Source organism: Delphinus delphis, chromosome 16 (genome assembly GCF_949987515.2).
Source record: "Delphinus delphis chromosome 16, mDelDel1.2, whole genome shotgun sequence".
NCBI classification, from domain to species: domain Eukaryota; kingdom Metazoa; phylum Chordata; class Mammalia; order Artiodactyla; family Delphinidae; genus Delphinus; species Delphinus delphis.
In genome coordinates, this window is record NC_082698.1 from 80,964,558 (window position 1) to 80,982,666 (window position 18,109).

The 18,109-nt window shown below is 45.2% G+C and overlaps 1 protein-coding gene across 1 annotated transcript in view; it reads left to right on the forward strand.

The window, feature by feature from the left end:
• The window catches only part of SIPA1L2 (signal induced proliferation associated 1 like 2), a 220,763-nt gene that overhangs the window by 117,493 nt on the left and 85,161 nt on the right, over positions 1–18,109 (forward strand). Inside the window, exons 3-4 of the mRNA XM_060035062.1 lie at positions 13,347–13,480; positions 15,518–15,706. Of these exons, the coding sequence (XP_059891045.1) occupies positions 13,347–13,480; positions 15,518–15,706 (323 nt within the window). The remainder of the gene's footprint in view (positions 1–13,346; positions 13,481–15,517; positions 15,707–18,109) is intronic.

Consider the following 18,109-nt stretch of genomic DNA (forward strand, 5'->3'; position numbering starts at 1 on the left):
CTGCCACGGTCATCAAAAAAGGGGAAGTCTGAGAAACTGTCAGTCTAGAGGACCCTAAAGAGACACTATGACAATGTCATGTGGTGTCCTGGATGGGATCCTCAAACAGAAAAAGGACACTAGGTAAAAACTAAAAAAATCTGAGTAAACTATGGACTTCAGTTAATAATAATATACCAATATTGGTGCATTAATTGAACAAATATACCAAAGTATGTATGCTGGTAACAGCTAGGAAACTGGGTGAGCGGTAGAAAAGAACTCTGCTATCCTTGCAGCTTTTCTATAAATCAAAAACAATTTAAAAATCATTTACTTAATTTTTTTAAAAATGTAAGTTGTAAATTTTCATGATATATTTAAAATGAGAATCTTTAAAATAATAAGAAAGAAAAAAATGGATACAGTTCTTAAAACTAGCAAACCTCCAGGGCCCTTCCTGTACACACTTGCCATGAGTATCGTTCTCAAACTTACCTTGAGGGGCAGGGGAATTGTTAAGCTTTAGAATTTACTTTTTTTTTTTATAAGCTAGCTTTAGTTGTTTTTTTTTAAATTTATTTATTTTGGTTGCATTGGGTCCTTGTTGCTGTGCACGGGCTTTCTCTAGTTGCAGCGAGCAGGGGCTACTCTTCGTTGCGGTGCGCGGGCTTCTCATTGCAGTGGCTTCTCTTGTTGGGGAGCACGGGCTCCAGGCGCGCGGGCTTCAGTAGTTGTGGTATACGGGCTCAGTAGTTGTGGCTCGTGGGCTCTAGAGTGCAGGCTCAGTAGTTGTGGCGCGTGGGCTTAGTTGCTCCACGGCATGTGGGATCTTCCCAGACCAGGGCTCGAACCCATGTCCCCTGCCTTGGCAGGCAGATTCTTAACCATTGTGCCACCGGGGAAGCCCTAGAATTTACTGTTTTTGCTATCTGTATTGAAATGCACAGAGACATTCTCTTTGAATTTCCCCTGAAATCTGCAGGTTAAGGTGAAGTGGCTGTGAGGGGCTGTTTGGGATGTCCTTGGCACTCTGGGGTTCCCAAATCTTCACTGAACTCTCTGAAGGAGGCCTTTGTGCCCAGCTCATTTTTTTCTTGGAATTTTCTATGACAAGTACAACAAAAGAAGTATGTATCTAGTAGAAATCCTTTGTAAAGAGCTGAATTGGTTTTATGGGGCAGACTCTGTAGTGTGTATGAAAGAGAGTCTTAGTTTGCCCTCTTCTGTCCCCACTGCCTGGTGCTTAGGGGCCCTAGTGTTTACAGTTCCGTCATGTGTCCATGAATAGGACAGAGAACTTCTTTGATTTCCCCTTCCCATCGTAGCTTTACAAGACTTCTTAGGTGTGGGCAGATTGGAATTCTTTTTGAAAAGGTTGGAATTTTTCAGAAAAGAGTGTTTAGCTGCTTCTGAGCAGACTGGGTGTGCAACAGAAGCCATATCCGTACCACAGCGTAGGGCGTAAGACTGGCCTTTCCAAGGTCCATTTCTGCCCCTATTACCGAGTCCAAGGTCAGACGGCTGACCACGTGACCAGCCAATAAATCAAGAAACAACTTGTTGGGGCAAGGAATGGCCACTTTATTTGGAAAGCCAGCCGACTGAGAAGAAGGTGGACTAGTGTCCCAAAGAACCATCTTAACTTGAGTTAGAACTGAGGCGTCTTTTATCCCCGAAGGGGGAAGGGTTGTGGCTGGTTGTTGCAGACTTCTTGGTCTCGGAATCCTTTGTTCTTGCAGCTCTCCACATAGGTCAAGTCACCATGTTCCCCGGAAATCTCCAGCAAGACAATTGTTATTCTCTGTTCTGTAACTTTTTATCGCCCTATGAATAGAAAAGTGTTAGACCCTTAAAGGTCAGCCTTGAGAACGGGCTCTCCTGTATATTTCAGGCTGCAGGCAACATTCTTAACTTGTAGCCAAAGCAATAAAATACAAAGGCTAAAGTCAAAGAAACAGATCTAATATGGAGGCAGATTTGTTCTTCCTTATTACACCAGTAGCAAAATGCAAGCAAGTTTTCCCAGTTAACTGCCACATCAGTCAAACTATACAGAAATATTAGAGTATTAATACAAAGGTGAAAGTAAAAGAAACATCCAGTATGGAGTCAGATGTGTTGTTCCCTTATTACACCCCAAGACGCCAGCCCTTAAGCCTTGAAGGCCCTTCCTGTGTCTGGCCCAGCCCTGGCTGCTGGTTATGCAGCACCTCCAGGCATTCTCTCCAGGGCCTCTTTTCTGTAAAAATCTTTAAGTTCACTAATTTTTTTAACTACTGTTACCCAGCTCTATGTAAATTTATCCTTTTCTCCAGTGGTAATCTTTGTCCTTAATATTTTAACTGCAACGTCTTATTCGTACATACATCTGCTAAATTAACAAATAAAAGCAAAGAATTCTTCTAGAATATGCATAATAACTCTTGCCCCTCTTGATACCAACCAACTCTTTAGTGGCTGGGGAATTGTCTTTTTGCCGATGGGCAGCGGTGTCTGTCCATTCTCATTGTAGTTGGAGGCCTGTTACTGGCAGGCAGGGCAGCGTATCTTGAAGTAATGAGCATAGACTGTTCTGAAATCAGACTCTTGGGTTTACATCCCAGCTCAGTTTTGGACAACTTCTTGAACTTCTTTGTGCCTCAGTTCATCATCTAAAAATGGGATCATAATAAAAATATAAAAATATCTCCTGTAAAGGGCTTAGAACAGTGCCTGTTACATAGTATATATCCTGGTCCTCCCAGGAGTTCTTCAATAACTGTATGAGACTTCTCTCGAAAAAGAAACTAGTGTCCCCACCACCGGTGCAGCATTTAAAGGGCAGGACTTTATTTTCATGGTTAAAAAGATGAAGCGAGAAAATAGTAGAGAGAACCATATGGCAGGGTGGGCCCCGGGGGAAAGGTGTCTGGTGAAGTCTGCCACTCCATTGCAAACACATTCACTTAAGTTTCACTAATGCGGCGGTTGTGGGCAGGAGGATACTTTTACATATCAAATGAACCCCATTGCTGAGCGATGCATGGTTGCATTTGCTTTGAATTTCATGCCTGGTGGCTCCTTTTTTTTTTCCCCCTCTGGTTTTATACAGTCACTGCAGAAAATTAATAGCGAATTGGACACTATTAAATTCACATGGGGGAACTGAGTACCACCTAACAATTGTACTGTTCTGGGATGCAAATTCTTCCTTTAGTGGACACAATCAACTCAGTTCTTAACCATAGCGCCTGGCCAGTACCTCCACAAACAGAACTCCTGTGGAGGTCCAGGGGGGCTCTTAGCACAGAGGAATCACCCAGCTGCACAGGGGGGTTCAGCCTGTGGGTTATAGTCATATGGGTTCCATGTGGCTGAGGGGACAGAGGGTAGTGGGGGCTGGGAAACATGTATGCTGTGCTGGGAGGTCACAGTTCCCATCCCCTGCAGCATTTTAGGACTGTATGCTAGTTCATCCTATTCATCCTTCGTCCTCAGATGTGTTCTCAGTCAGTTACTGAGGAGGAACTGATGCTCTCATATTTCTCTAGGAAGAGTTATTAACACTCTAATATTTCTGTATAGTTTGACTCCTACGGCAGTTAACTGGGAAAACTTGCTTGCATTTTGCTACTGGTGTAATAAGGAAGAACAGATCTGCCTCCATATTAGATCTGTTTCTTTGACTTTAGCCTTTGTATTTTATTGCTTTGGCTACAAGTTAAGAATGTTGCCTATAGCCTGAAATATACAGGAGAGCCCGTTCTCAAGGCTGTGACCTTTAAAGGTATAGCACTTTCGCATTCATATAGAGATAAAAAGTTGCAGAACAGAGAATAACATTTGTCTTGTTGGAGGTTTATGGGAACATGGTGACCTGACCTATGTGGACAGCTGCAAGAACAAAGGATTCTGACCCCAAGAAGTTCGCAACAACTAACCACACTCCTCCCTCACCTTGCCTTTAAAAGTGCTTTGCTCTGAAGCCCTTCAAGGAGTTCCGGGGCTTTTGGGGCACAAGCCACTCGTCTTCTCGCATGGTCCTGCAATAAACCTTTCTCTGCTCCAAGCTCCCACGTTTGGGTCTGTTTGGCCTCACTGTGCATTGAGCATACGAACTTGGCATTTGGTAACACTGGTCCAGTGTAGCTGGAAGTCAAGGTCTCTGGAAGGTAAGGTCTCAGAGCACCTAGAACTTACTAAAACCCACCTACCTTGCATTTGTTCAGATCCAAAATTTATTTCGCTCTTTGTCTCACTTAGGAAATAAAAGGAAAGCTGGACAACTACTCGGCTCAATAATGATCTGGGCCTCTCAGCTTTTACGCAGTGAACCCTTTCTTTGCTCTCGTAGTGTTTTCTTTCTCCTTCCCATTCTTGTAGCAAAATGACACTAAAAATTATGCATTATCAAAGGAAGTCTTTGATAGCTGCCTTACTTCTCCAGACTTGCAGGTTTTTTTTTTTAATAAATTTATTCATTCATTTATTTATTTTTGGCTGTGTTGGGTCTTCGTTGCTGTGCGTGGGCTTTCTCTAGTTGCGGTGAGCAGGGGCCACTCCTCGTGCGCGGGCTTCTCATTGTGGTGGCTTCTCTTGTTGTGGAGCACGGGCTCTAGGTGCACGGACTTCAGTGGTTGTGGCACGTGGGCTCAGTAGTTGTGGCTTGTGGGCTCTAGAGCGCAGGCTCAGTAGTTGTGGTGCATGGGCTTAGTTGATCCGCAGCATGTCGGATCTTCCCGACGGAAGTGGCGGCGGCTATGGAGGAGACCGAGGTGGCTATGGAGGCAAAATGAGAGGAAGAAACGACTACAGAAATGAGCAGCGCAACCGACCATACTGATGGTTTGAGCCCTTCCCAGGGCTCAAACCCATGTCCCCTGCATTGGCAGGCAGATTCTTAACCACGGCGCCAACAGGGAAGTCCCCAGACTTGCGCTTTTTATTCAAGGTTTTCTTAAAATTGCATCTTCCAAGATACCGTCCTTATGTTCAGGACAGATTTGTTGTCTCATCTTTAAGTTGTGTTCGTTTTACTGTGCATGAGTTGATTCTTATAATTTAAGTCTTCACGGTAACCTCATCACCCTTGAGTTGCTTTACATGAGAGAGCTCTAAAGCCAGACTGCCAAGGTTTGCATCCTGACTCTGTCACAGGGGCTTGTGACCTTGAGCACATCATTCACTTCTCAGCGTCAGTATTACCATCTGTAAAATGGGGATACCTACTCATAGGTAGGGAGATGAATGAGTTAATTTACATAAGGTATGTTTAATATTGTTATTTTCACTGTAATACCTCAGATTTTTCAAGCTTAGCTAATGCTTTGGTTGAATTTTGGTCAAAGGAGAATTCACATAGCAAAAATGCATCATTTTCCCCATCAAATTAGGTAATTTAATCCATGAAACATTAGCAGGGAGTTTGAGATTCCTTGAGGTTCTCTGATGACTCTTAATGTTAGTATCTGCAAAAGCATGTCCTGTTGTTTTTTTTCATTCGTCCATTTATGTATTCACCATTCCCTGTTCACGTCTTTATAACTCCTGGAATGGGGGAGGTGATTTAACAGTTGTTTGGAGGAGAAAGTGACAGAAGATACATCATAGGTAGGAGCTTAGACAGCAGCCACCTGCAGCCTTGGGTTTAACCCAGATAGGCAGTGAGCTGACAATTAAATGATCAACTGACTATTGAAAGAACAAAGAAGCATTGAAGGAAAGCTTCTGCTGTGAGTACTAACCAATGCAGGGCGATGGGGCATAGTCCACAGCTGCTAGTGGCTCTTGTGGACTTGTTGATGGTGCCGTGGCCCATATGGTGCTGACACCTCTGAGAAATCACGTGAGGCAGAGCCACGGGGCTTCTCTTTTACATACTGGCCTCGGGAGGCGTGTAGAGTTGAGATCCTCACCTGTTCATTCCAAGAGTGACGGACCCAATACCTCTCCCTTCCAAGATACGACAGTACCTGGAAACAGCCTTTGGGCTAAGGTTCAACGTACCCCTTTTCTTTTCTAAAACTCCTCTGAGTTAGAATTTTTTCTTTTCTTTACTGAGCAGCCAAAGTGCACCACAGAGATAAACTGAATCTCATTTCCTACGCTGAAATCTTGTTAACCAATTTTTTTCTTTTAATCTGGCCCTGTTGTATTTGCACAATATGTAGATTTTCATTCAGCTTTTCCAGTCTTTTCAGAGCTTCCGTTCTGCCAAGGAAGGATTTTATTTGATTCCCCCTTGAAGCAACTGTATGGAAATCAAGGGCTTGGGATAATGATGGGCTCAAGTGGGTGAGGGGCTCACTGTCCTGTGCCCACAGAGGGGAAGGCTCTTGTGATGCAGATGAACAGGCTGAGCTGTCCTGAAGGGGACCAGGTGTCATCTGAGAGGGTCCCCTAGGCTCCCTCCTGGAGGCCATAGGGAGCACCTTGCCTGCTCTAACCTCCACCGTGTGCGGAACGCCCCATATGAAAGCTAGACAGAACGTTACAGTGCGCAGCCTAAGACTGTGGTTTCTTTAGAAACACGTGCAGGTAACCTGCTGGATTTCTTGGTGAGACTGAAAGCACAGAGAGATCCCTTAGAAAATAGCTACGGGGCCTTAGAACTGGCAAGACCAAAGGTGTGATGGTTTGTACGTAGCAGAAATGTCTTCTCTACTTGCGTTCAAAAGGTGTGTGTCTGTGTGAGAGACAGGAAAATCAAAAACAAGTGTGGGTCATGGCTTGGAGAGGTAGACACTAAGGAAAAAATTGTTTTTCTCACCAATTTGCCTGCCATCTTTGGTGGATAGGGTAATATACATATTTTGGGTTCCCCTCATTTAAAAAGAAATTCGTTACTGGTAGAAATTATTCAGTAAAATATTATATATGCCACTGCTTTCTTTAAAAGACTACCCTGAATGCGACGTAACCTCTGATTACAGATCAACTTTTGAGATGAAAAGTATGAATCTCCTATAGATGACTCTTGAACTATCAGACTGTTGGGCTTAAAAGGAAAATGCCCCATAATGCTGTTTATTTGATGTTGACTCCCTTTTTGTCTTTCATTGAGTTTTTTTTGTTGTTGTTTTCATTAATATGCCTGCCTTCAACTATATCGTCTCTCTCAGGTTAATGATGATAAATGTATTATATATATTTTAGGGGTGGATGAGGTGGGGATGCTGAGGTTAAGAAAGGTTATGTAACCAACCCAAGGTTAAGCAGGTGGTAAGTAGGAAAGCTCAGATTCAGAAACCCATTATCAGGCTCATTCGAATTATAGATATTTAGGAGTAAGTGAGTTTAGGACTGCTAGTTATACGTGACAGTTTCAACACACATGTTATCTCTCCCCGTTTCAAACACCACAAGAAAATGATAATGAAGGAATACAAAAGGGGCATAAAACCACAAAGGAGCAGAAAACTAGGAAGAAGCCAAAGAAATGCCAAAGCTGAGAGAGGAACGGGATGGTTCTGCAGATTAGAGGGCGCCACCCCCAGCCAGCGTTGGAGGGCGGTGTGCGGCAGGGACAGGCCATCAGAAGCTAGCCAGCCCACAACCACAGAGCAGGTACCTTTGAAGAAGGGCTGGTGGGGTGAGCTGTGGTGGAGCAGCCATCTTCAGAGATCTGGGATGCTTCTGAGATACTGCTTTTTTTTTTTTTTTTTCCGGTACGCGGGCCTCTCACTGTTGTGGCCTCTCTCGTTGCGGAGCACGGGCTCCGGACGCGCAGGCCCAGCGGCCATGGCTCACGGGCCCAGCTGCTCCGCGGCATGTGGGATCTTCCCGGACCGGGGCACGAACCCACGTCCCCTGCATTGACAGGCGGACTTTCAACCACTGCGCCACCAGGAAAGCCCCCGAGATACTGCTTTTGACTAAACGCCCACAGTGGCCGCCGCCACCCCACCCAGGCTCTGCCCCTGGACTGGGTCTCCTCTGTGTCCTGTAGCTGAGTCTTCTCCCCAGTCGTGGCCACCCCACACCCACCAAAACATCTTAGAATTAATAAATGAAATCAGCAAAGTTTCAGGATACAAGATTAATATACAGAAATCAGTTGCTTTTTCATAGACTGATAATGAACTACTATAAAGAGAGACCAAAAAATAACAATACCGTTTAAAATTGCATCTGAAAGAATAAAACATTTAGGAATAAACAGGAGGTAAAAGACCTATACTCTGAAAATTATAAAACACTGAAGAAGGAAATTGAAGATGATACAAAGAAATGGAAAGATATCCGGTGCTCTTGGATTGGAAGAATATTGTTAAAATGGTCATACTACCCAAAGCAATCTACAGATCAAATGCAGTCCTTATCAGAATACCCATGATGTTTTTCATAGAACTAGAACAAATAATCTTAAAATTCCTGTGGATCCACAAAACACCAAAATTATCAAAACAGTCTTGAGAATAAAGAACAAACCTGGAGGTATCACCCTCTCAGACTTCAGACTGTGCTACAAAGCTACACTAATCAAAACAGCATGGTACTGACATGAAAACAGACATATAGATCAATGGAACAGAATAAAGAGCTGAGAAGTAAACCCGCACATTTATGGTCAATTAATTTATGACAAAGGAGACAATATACAGTGGAGAAAAGACAGTCTCTTCAATAAGTGGTGCTTGGAAAACTGGACAGCTACATGTAAAAGAGTGAGATTAGAACATTTCCTCACACTATATGCAAAAATAATGTCAAAATGGATTAAAGACCTAAATCCTGTAGACCATAAAATTCATTGAAGAGAACATAGGCAGAACACTCTTTGATGTAAGTCATAGAAATATTTTTTTTGGATCTGTCTCCTGAGGCAAAAGAAATAAAAGCAAATATAATCAAGTGGAACCTAATTAAACCTAAAAGCTTTTGCACAGCAAAGGAAACCAGTGACAAAACAAAAAGACATTCTACCGAATGGGGTAAAATATCTGCAAATGATATGACTGATGAGGGGTTAATAATGAAAACATATAAACAGCTTATCCAACTCAATATCACAAACCAAACAACCCAATTAAAAAATGGGCAGAAGACCTGAATAGACATTTTTCCAAAGAAGATGTACAGATGGCTAACCAGCATATGAAAAAAATGCTCAACATCACTAATTATTAGAGAAATAGAAATCAGAACAACAATGATAGATCACCTCACACCAGTCAGGATGGCCATCACCTAAAAGTCCACAAATAATACACGTTGGCGAGGATGTGGGCAAAAAGGAACCCTCCTACACTGTTGGTGGGAATGTAAACTGGTGCAGCTATTATGGAGAACAGTATGGAGGTTCCTAAAAAAACAAAAAATAGAACCACCATATCGTCCAGCAATTCCACTCCTGGCTGTATATCCAGAAAAAACAAAAACACTAATTAGAAAAGATACCCACACCCCAGTGTTCATAACAGCACTGTTTACAGTAGCCAAGACATGGAAGCAACCCGAGTGTCCATCAACAGATGAATGGATAAAGAATTGGTACATATATATAATGGAATATTACTCAGCCATAAAAATGAATGAAATTCTGCCATTTGCAGCAATGTGTTTGTACCTAGAGAATGTTATGCTTAATGAAATAGGTCAGACGGAGAAAAACAAATACTGTATGATATATGTGGAATCTAAAAAATAAAAGAAAAAAAGCAGACTCACTGCCATAGAAAACAAACTACTGGTAACCAGTGGGGAGAGGAAAGCAGGGAGGGTCAGAGTAGGGGATTAAGAGATACAAATTATTTTGTATGAAATAGATAAGCAACAAGGATATATTGTACAGCAATTATATTGTACAGAAATTATAGCCATTATCTTGTAATAACTTTTAATGGAGTGAAATCTGTAAAAATACTGAATCACTATGCTGTATACCTGGAACTAATATACTGTAAATCAACTATACTTAAAAAAAAATGTTTGAAGGACTTAGCCTCGTCTGGAGAGGCGGTGAATATTCCCGCTGGGCGTGATGTTTGCATTGAGTCTGGAACGATGAATAGGAACGTCAAGCGAAGAAAAGGGGGAGGGGTGACAGGCAGAGGGGGAAAGGCGTGTGAGTGAGGAGACTTATGAGAGAAGAGCCTAGACAGAGATTGGATGATAGCACTGAGGACTTCAAAGGAGAAGATGGTTTGATGGACGGAAGGGGAGACAGAAGGATAGGCTTTCCAACATGTAAGCATGAAGACAGAGGCAGAATCAGAGAGGACAGCCTGGCTGAGAAGACGCCGGGGAGGAGCGACACAAGAAACCCAGAAGCAAAGAGCTGGGAGATGCCTCATTCTGAATGGGGTCGTTCCAGCGGTCTAGGAAGTAGAGGGTCCCAGCCCAACGTGGGTGGCCAGTGGTGCACCATGGCGGACTGCTAAGGCAGAGACTGGAAGGTGGGACTGGCTTTGCCGGCAGACGCCGTGGAGTGCTGAGCAGAGCGGTAGTGTGGAAGGAAGTGAGCGGCGGTTGAGGACCACTGATAGTTGAGAAAATGGGAAGAGACAGGGTGATTACTTGAGGAATAGTAATTCTCCTCCCTGGAGGCAGTGGGGTGAAACTGCTGGGGTGAGTGAAACGGTCATGACTTGTATCCGTGCCAGAGACCCGTCCACTTCCGAGGACTACCAGCTCTTCCTCTCACTGACCTTCTGTTTCCTCCCCAGTTTTAAAAAAATATACTTCACATACAGTGAAATTCACCCCTTTTAAAAGGTGTGCAGTTCTCAGAGTTTTGACAAATGCGTGTGTTACGTAACCACCACCACAATCAAGATGTGGGATAGCTCCATCACCCCAGAAAACTCCCCCGTGCACCCCTGTAGACAGCCCCTGCCCCTGCCGTCACTGCTCTGTCATCTGTCCCTAGAGCACCTACTAAGTGTGAGAGCAGCACACGCACACTTCGGGATTTTTAGTTGTCACGTATTAGAATTAATAATTGGGTGCACTTAATCTGGGCTCTCAGTTTTATCCTGAAAAGGGGTTTTGTTTGTTTGTTCACTATTTCTCCCTAAAATAATTTGAAGCTCTTTTGATTTATGTCACGGGTTTCATCAGATGCCTAACAAGGAACCGATTTGAGCATTTTTTGCCAGTCACTTTTTTTTTCTTTTTAACATCTTTATTGGAGTATAATTGCTTTATAATGTTGTGTTAGTTTCTGCTGTATAACAAAGTGAATCAGCTATATGCATACGTATATCCCCATATTCCCTCCCTCTAGCGTCTCCCTCCCACCCTCCCTATCCCACCCCTCTAGGTGGTCACAAAGCACCGAGCTGATCTCCCTGTGCCATGCGGCTGCTTCCCCCTAGCTATCTATTTTACGTTTGGTAGTGTATATATGTCCATGCCACTCTCTCACTTCGTCCGGTAACTTCTTGAAGTGGGTTCTTAAATGTATCAAGCTGATGATAAATAACCCCTCGGGGTAAATAACTCTTTTCTTTCAATGTATGCTTAATTTCACTGGACTCCTACAGGTTTGTAATAGTTAACCAGACTGTTACCAGAGTTATCCATGAAAAACAAAGGCTCATTTCCTATCATATGAGTCTAGAACTAAGTCAGTACTTCACCTTTTAGTCCCTAAAAGAGTCGACTTGCTCTTCTAGCCCTGCCTGGCCTAAAAGGGAAATTATGTCCGTATTTATCTCATTTGGTTGCAAGAAGTAAAACGCAAATGATCTGCCTTTTAAGATGTAGCCAGTGTTCATTAGCGGCTTTCGGTAATATTTCCCTTGAGTGATACAAGTGCCCTTGCTCTTTGTTGAACTTCACCTGTTTTCCACATTCTGAATAACATTCTCTATTCCTTCAGAAATTACTGTGGCAGAAAACGTTACCATAACCCAGAGCCTTTGGGACACCTATGGCTTTCCTTTCAAGCTTACACACGTTTGATATAGTATGTTTCTCTTTAACTGAAAACTGTTCAGTCAGAAAGATTGGCCAGAACCACTAAGGTGACATTGAAAAGGGGTAGAAGCAGTTTTGCCTGTGGGGTGAAACAAATCAATGTTTTAAGTGTACATCTTGGAGAACGGCCCAGGCAGCAGCTCGATAGGAAATAAGTGAATACCCAGGGGCTTTGCGTGGACCGCTTGCTCTGCACGGATTACTGGTGTGAAGGGTTCGAATAAACGTTTGGCTGACTGTACCCTCTGTTCTGTATGGGTCGGACCACACCTGAGTGTTCAGTTTGGGTCCTTACAGAAGACAACACTTACAAAGTCTGGTTGCAGTGAAGCGTGTTTACTTCTTTTAGCAGCGCTCACTCACGCGTCCAGAAGGGAGTCTCGCAAAGCAGTGAGCTTGCTGTCACTGGCAGCGCTCAGACTAGAACGCGCGCTTCGTGAGCGGGGAGCTTTTCTGCATTATGACCCCGCTCCTGAGACAGTGCCTGGCGCACACTTGTTGAGTGTGTAAATAAAAGCCTAACGACCGTCTCTTAGGAAGAATGTCCTCGGGGTCCCTGTGCTAGGTGGACAGGAGGGCCCCAGAGTGCATTCCTCTGGTGAGATTGTGTGCGTTTAGGTCTCTATGGGACCCTGACTTTATGTGAAAGAAATGATGAGCTGATAACACAGTAAACTAAGTTGTGGTATTTTAGGAGATATAATTTGGACTCAGCAGCTTAATGACCTTTTATCGACTTTTTGTCCGCTGATCCACTTTGCTTTAGACTCTCAGGTGCTTTCATGACGTCATCGTGACAGGGTGATCTTTGCCGCTGCCCTGTTCTCCGAGATGAATCCGGCTCTTCTGAGTGGCTGATAAGCTCACCTCCACTGCCTTTAATCAGTCAGAGGAGGTGACCTTCCCAGCTGGAGGAAAACTGTTCAGGCTCGGTTCTTCAAGTTGCCACGTTCCTTTTTTAACAGTTTCTAAGATGGCAAAACGCTTTCCAGTGATGCCAAACTCAACTTTGGGGCTCCTGAGCAGCTTATGAACTAGTGAGAAGCAGAATGGGAGGATGAAATAGTAGAAAATGACAGGTTAAAAGTGCACCTGGGGCTTCCCCGGTGGCGCAGTGGTTGGGAGTCCGCCTGCCGATGCAGGGGACGTGGGTTCGTGCCCCGGTCCGGGAAGATCCCACATGCCGCGGAGCGGCTGGGCCCGTGAGCCACGGCCACTGGGCCTGTGCGTCCGGAGCCTGTGCTCCGCAACGGGAGAGGCCACAGCAGTGAGAGGCCCGTGTACCGCAAAAAAAAAAAGAAAAAAAAGTGCATCTGATTTGGAGGCAAATAAATGGATCACATCTGGGGGAATCCTGCACCAGAGCCACTGGTACCTCTTCAAGGATAAGATACACACGCTGAAAGACACCCACCCTGTTCTTTGTTCCCTTCTCCTCATGCCACTGCTCTCTTCCATTGCAGAGCACCAGAACTACTTTGGAATCGATGAGAACCTCGGCCCTGTGGCAGTCAGCATCCGGAGGGAGAAGGTGGAAGACCCCAAGGAGAAAGAAGGGTCCCAGTTCAACTACCGGGTGGCTTTCAGGACGAGCGAGGTACTGGGCGCTCATGGGGTGTGTCCTGGGCTGGGCCTCAGGGTCACCGCTTGGTTAAGGTGTTGCTTTCATTGTCAGTGCTGTGATCCCAGCAGTTCCGGTGACCAAAAGGGCTTAGACTGTTTTGTTCAAAGTAGAAAATGTGAAGACCTGTGGTGGATGTGGCAGTGATTTGACTGCCACCTTACATGACAGAAAGGATAAAATGATCAAAATGCAAGGTTTTCGGCCTGAAGCAGAGGACAAACTTGAACTCTATGATTCATGTCAGAGTTGAAGGACGACTTCAGCGTCGGATGCAGAAAACCAGGAGGCCGCCCGTGGGGTGGGTGTTGGCTTAGCGTGTCTGTAGGTGCAGCAGCTCCGTGGCCCTGCACTTCGTCCCGCCAGCGCCCGGGCTACTTCCCCGCTGGTCTTGCTTTGGGTGAAAAGTGCGACTGTTATACACCATATGGCCGATGCGTGGAGCCCTGTAGGCGGGGATGTTGATTTATATGAAGAACTAGATCTGGCCTGCACTTCAGGTTTTATCCTCTTGACCATGGTAATTAGATGGGAATGTGTCGTCCACACAGTCCAGAATGTGATTCCTTCTGGATCAGAGTACAGAGAGCCCCTCGCCGGCCCTGCCCAAGCCTGGCACTTTGGTGCCCACTGCCTGTGCATCGGTGCTCCCGTGAACTGGGCTCTGTGCCGTAAAGAGGAAAGGAAGCCCTCTCTGGAGGTGACATATTGTAAGTTACGGACCTGCAGCGTCCCATTCAGTAGCCACTAACCACGTGTGACTATTTAAGATAATTGAATAAAATAAAAAACGTGGTTCCGCGTCACACCTGTCACCTGTGGTTCCGTCACACCTGTCACGGGTCAGGCGCTCCGCAGCCACTCGGGGCTGGTGGCTCCCGTATCAGCCAGTGCAGATGGAGGGCGGTCTCATCACCGCAGAAAGCCCTGTTGCACAGCGGTGCCCCGGAGCTCTGTGCAAATGCTAGGCGCCGTTGTTACCACGTCACTACGGCTGCTTTGTCGGAGGGGTGGGATTAGAGCCAGACCTCTCGGCTGGCCGTGCTGGGCCTCCTCTCTCCGCGTATTTGACCTGGGCTTAGATGACACGTGTCAGAATAGTGGCTCCAGGCTTTCACGATGTGTTTGAGGACATATCACAGATCAGGAGGCAGAGTCCGATGGTGGTCTTCCCAGCCCTGGGTCACCTGCCCACGGGGGTCACGGGATCGCCCCACTCAGCCTTGGGAATTGCCAGCCATGGAAAGTTAAATAGGAAAAGTGGAAGAAAAGAAGATGATGTAGAGAAAAATGGGAAAAAGAAAACGGAAGGATGGAGGAGGTCGTTGTGGCTAGCCCGGCCCTAGGACCCCCGGCTCGTCCTCGGCATCCCTCTGGTGTCGGTTCCGATTGTGGTGGGAGTGACTTAAAGTCGCCGGGCGGGGCTTTGTCTCACTCCTCCTCGTGTTTCACGCACGTCTGGTTATATCAGCCCCGCCTGGCTCCTTCCTGACCCACGAGTCCTTCGGTTGTTTAAAGACTGACTGTTGAGTGTTGAATTTGCTTTTTCAGATTGAGAACTTTTAGCCTCTTTTGCCCCACTCCAAAAAGAGCCTTAGCTTTCTTCCTCTTTTTTTTTTTTACATCTTTATTGGAGTATAATTGCTTTACAATGATGTGTTAGTTTCTGCTTTATAACAGTGAATCAGTTATACATATACATATGTCCCCATATCTCTTCCCTCTTGCATCTCCCTCCCTCCCACCCTCCCTATCCCACTCCTCTAGGTGGTCACAAAGCACCGAGCTCTTCTCCCTGTGCTATGCGGCTGCTTCCCACTAGCCATCTATTTTACGTTTGGTAGTGTATATATGTCCATGCCTCTCTCTCACTTCGTCCCAGCTTACCCTTCCCCCTCCCCATATCCTCAAGTCCATTCTCTCTTCCTCTTTTTTTAAGGCAACTAAAAAGTTACGCTTTAAAGAGGTAACCAGGAATAAGTGTTAACTGGAACGTTGTATTCGCCCCTGCAGCTGACAACCCTGAGAGGAGCGATTTTGGAAGATGCCATACCCTCTACCGCCAGGCATGGGACTGCGCGGGGACTCCCTCTCAAAGAAGTCCTGGAGTGCGTCGTTCCAGAGCTGAGCATCCAGTGCCTGAGGCAGGCCTCGAGCTCGCCCAAGGTCTCGGAGCAGCTCCTCAAGCTTGATGAGCAAGGGGTGTGTATCACGTGGGAGACTGTAAGTGTGCGGGACTTTGTGTCCATGTTTCTGAATGTTTTGGAGTTTTCCCATCCATCTGCCTTTGGAGATCATTTATTTTTAATGCCTTAAAGCATTTTCCTCCAGTTTTTCTCGAATATGCCTCTATACTAGTTAAGTAACATGATGCCTTTAACAATAAGTGCAATGCACCTCCTGCTGAGTTGTGACTTGCATTGTTTTTACCAGGGTTTTGGTATGTCCCAGCCAGCAGGAGCAGATATGATTCATGACTATTAGAGACTGCTGGTGTATTTTCCCAGCGTGTAAAGAGCTCACGTTGGGCCTTTCCCTGAACTAACGTTTATTCTTGTCTGCTATGTGCAAAGTGTCATGCTGACAGATGGCAGTGAACAGCACGTATCAGGAGGCTTGAAGCTAAGACTTGGTCCCTACCCTTGGGGCCATTAAGACGAAGAACGCCATGGCCGTTAGTGTGGTCATGGGTCATGGAGACATAGAAATGCAGTGTGTGCTCTGGGAAAAGAGAAAGTAACATCTGAAGGAGGTGGTGTTGTAACTGGGCCTTTAGACTTGAGTAGAATTCCAACAGGGAGATACGAGCAGTTGGCTCTTTTAGAAACTATGGCCAGTTTCTTTACAAGAGAAGGGCACACGCAGAGAGGTTAGGAGTTAAAACAACAACAGTTACGAAATATCTTGAGGCTGGAGTGAATGCTGGGCTAAGGAGTTAGCACTGGATCCAGGAGGTGGTAGGGAACATTGAAGGTTTGCCGGTAGGATGTGACATGCTCGTAGCCGTAATTTAGGACGATTATTCTGGTAGAAGCGTACTGGACAGGCTGGTGAAGGTAGAGCCTGATGATGGCCTGGAGCTCAATTATGTGATCATTAATAGCATCCGGGAGAGAATTAATGATGGACAGGATTTAGGTGGTGGCCCAGAAGATGGAAAGAAGCCTTTTAACTTCAGATGCAAGATAATCTGGAGGCGAAACTGAGTGGTCGGTGCCCAAGGTATGCAATTTATTTTAAATGTGTGGATTTGTTTTTAAATACATGCTTTGCAGAAAGAAAAAGACAATTGTGATATCTTTCCAGAACGTTCCAAGGACAATTCTTTCTCATGTTTTGGAGGGAGTATGCGGGATTTCTTGGTGGACCCAGTAACACACTCCCTGTGGTATATTGGTGGAGTATTTGATACTCAGATGGCTGGAATTCTAAGAGATGAAGTTGTAATTGCGCTAGCAAATTAACACTGCATTCTCAGCCAGAGGAAGCAGGCACTGTGACATTCAGAGTGGATAATCCTGCAGTCTGTCTTTCTCAAGAATGAAGGCTGATCTATTAAAAACAACAACTAAACCAAACCAAAACTTGAACTTGAACAATTGGCTTCTAAAATCCCACAGAAGAGTTCATCATGGTCATCGCTGGTAAAGTGCTCTGAGAATGGTCATGTCATGAGGCAGTTGAGGAAATCCTGTTGTCATGGAGGGACAGAGCGGGTGTGTCGCTGCTGGTCCAGGGACTCAGAGTTCAGGAGGGCTTGGTGGGAAGGACAGCATTTGTCACCGAACCAAACCTGAGTCCACTCACCTGCAGGTAGGTGCAGTAAAGTCAATCTCCTGACACCGGGTTTGGGTGAAGGAAAGTGCAGCGTTTATTGTAAAGTCACCAGTCCAGGGAGAATGGGTGGCTTGTGCTCAAAAACCCCAAACTCCCCGAAGGGTTTCAGCAGAGCAATTTTTTTTTCTTTTTTAACCTCTTTATTGGAGTATAATTGCTTTTCAATGGTGTGTTAGTTTCTGTTGTATAACAAAGTGAATCAGCTATACGTATACATATATCCCTATATCCCCTCCCTCTTGCGTCTCCCTCCCACCCTCCCTCTCCCACCCCTCTGGATGGTCGCAGAGTACTGAGCTGATCTCCTGTGCTATGCGGCTGCTTCCCACTAGCTATCTATTTTATATTTGGTAGTGTATATATAAGTCCATGCCACTCTCTCACTTCGTCCCAGCTTACCCTTCCCCCTCACTGTGTCCTCAAGTCCATTCTCTACATCTGCGTCTTTATTCCTGTCCTGCCCCTAGGTTCTTCAGAAGCATTTTTTTCTAGATTCCATATATATATATGTTAGCGTACGGTATTTGTTTTTCCCTTTCTGACTTACTTCACTCTGTATGAAAGAGGCTAGGTCCGTCCACCTCACTACAAATAACTCAGTTTTGTTTCTTTTTATGGCTGAGTAATATTCCATTGTATATATGGGCCACGTCTTATTTATCCATTTGTCTGTCAGTGGACACTTAGGTTGCTTCCATGTCCTGGCTATTGTAAATAGAGCTGCAGTGAACATTGTGGTACATGACTCTTTTTGAATTATAGTTTTCT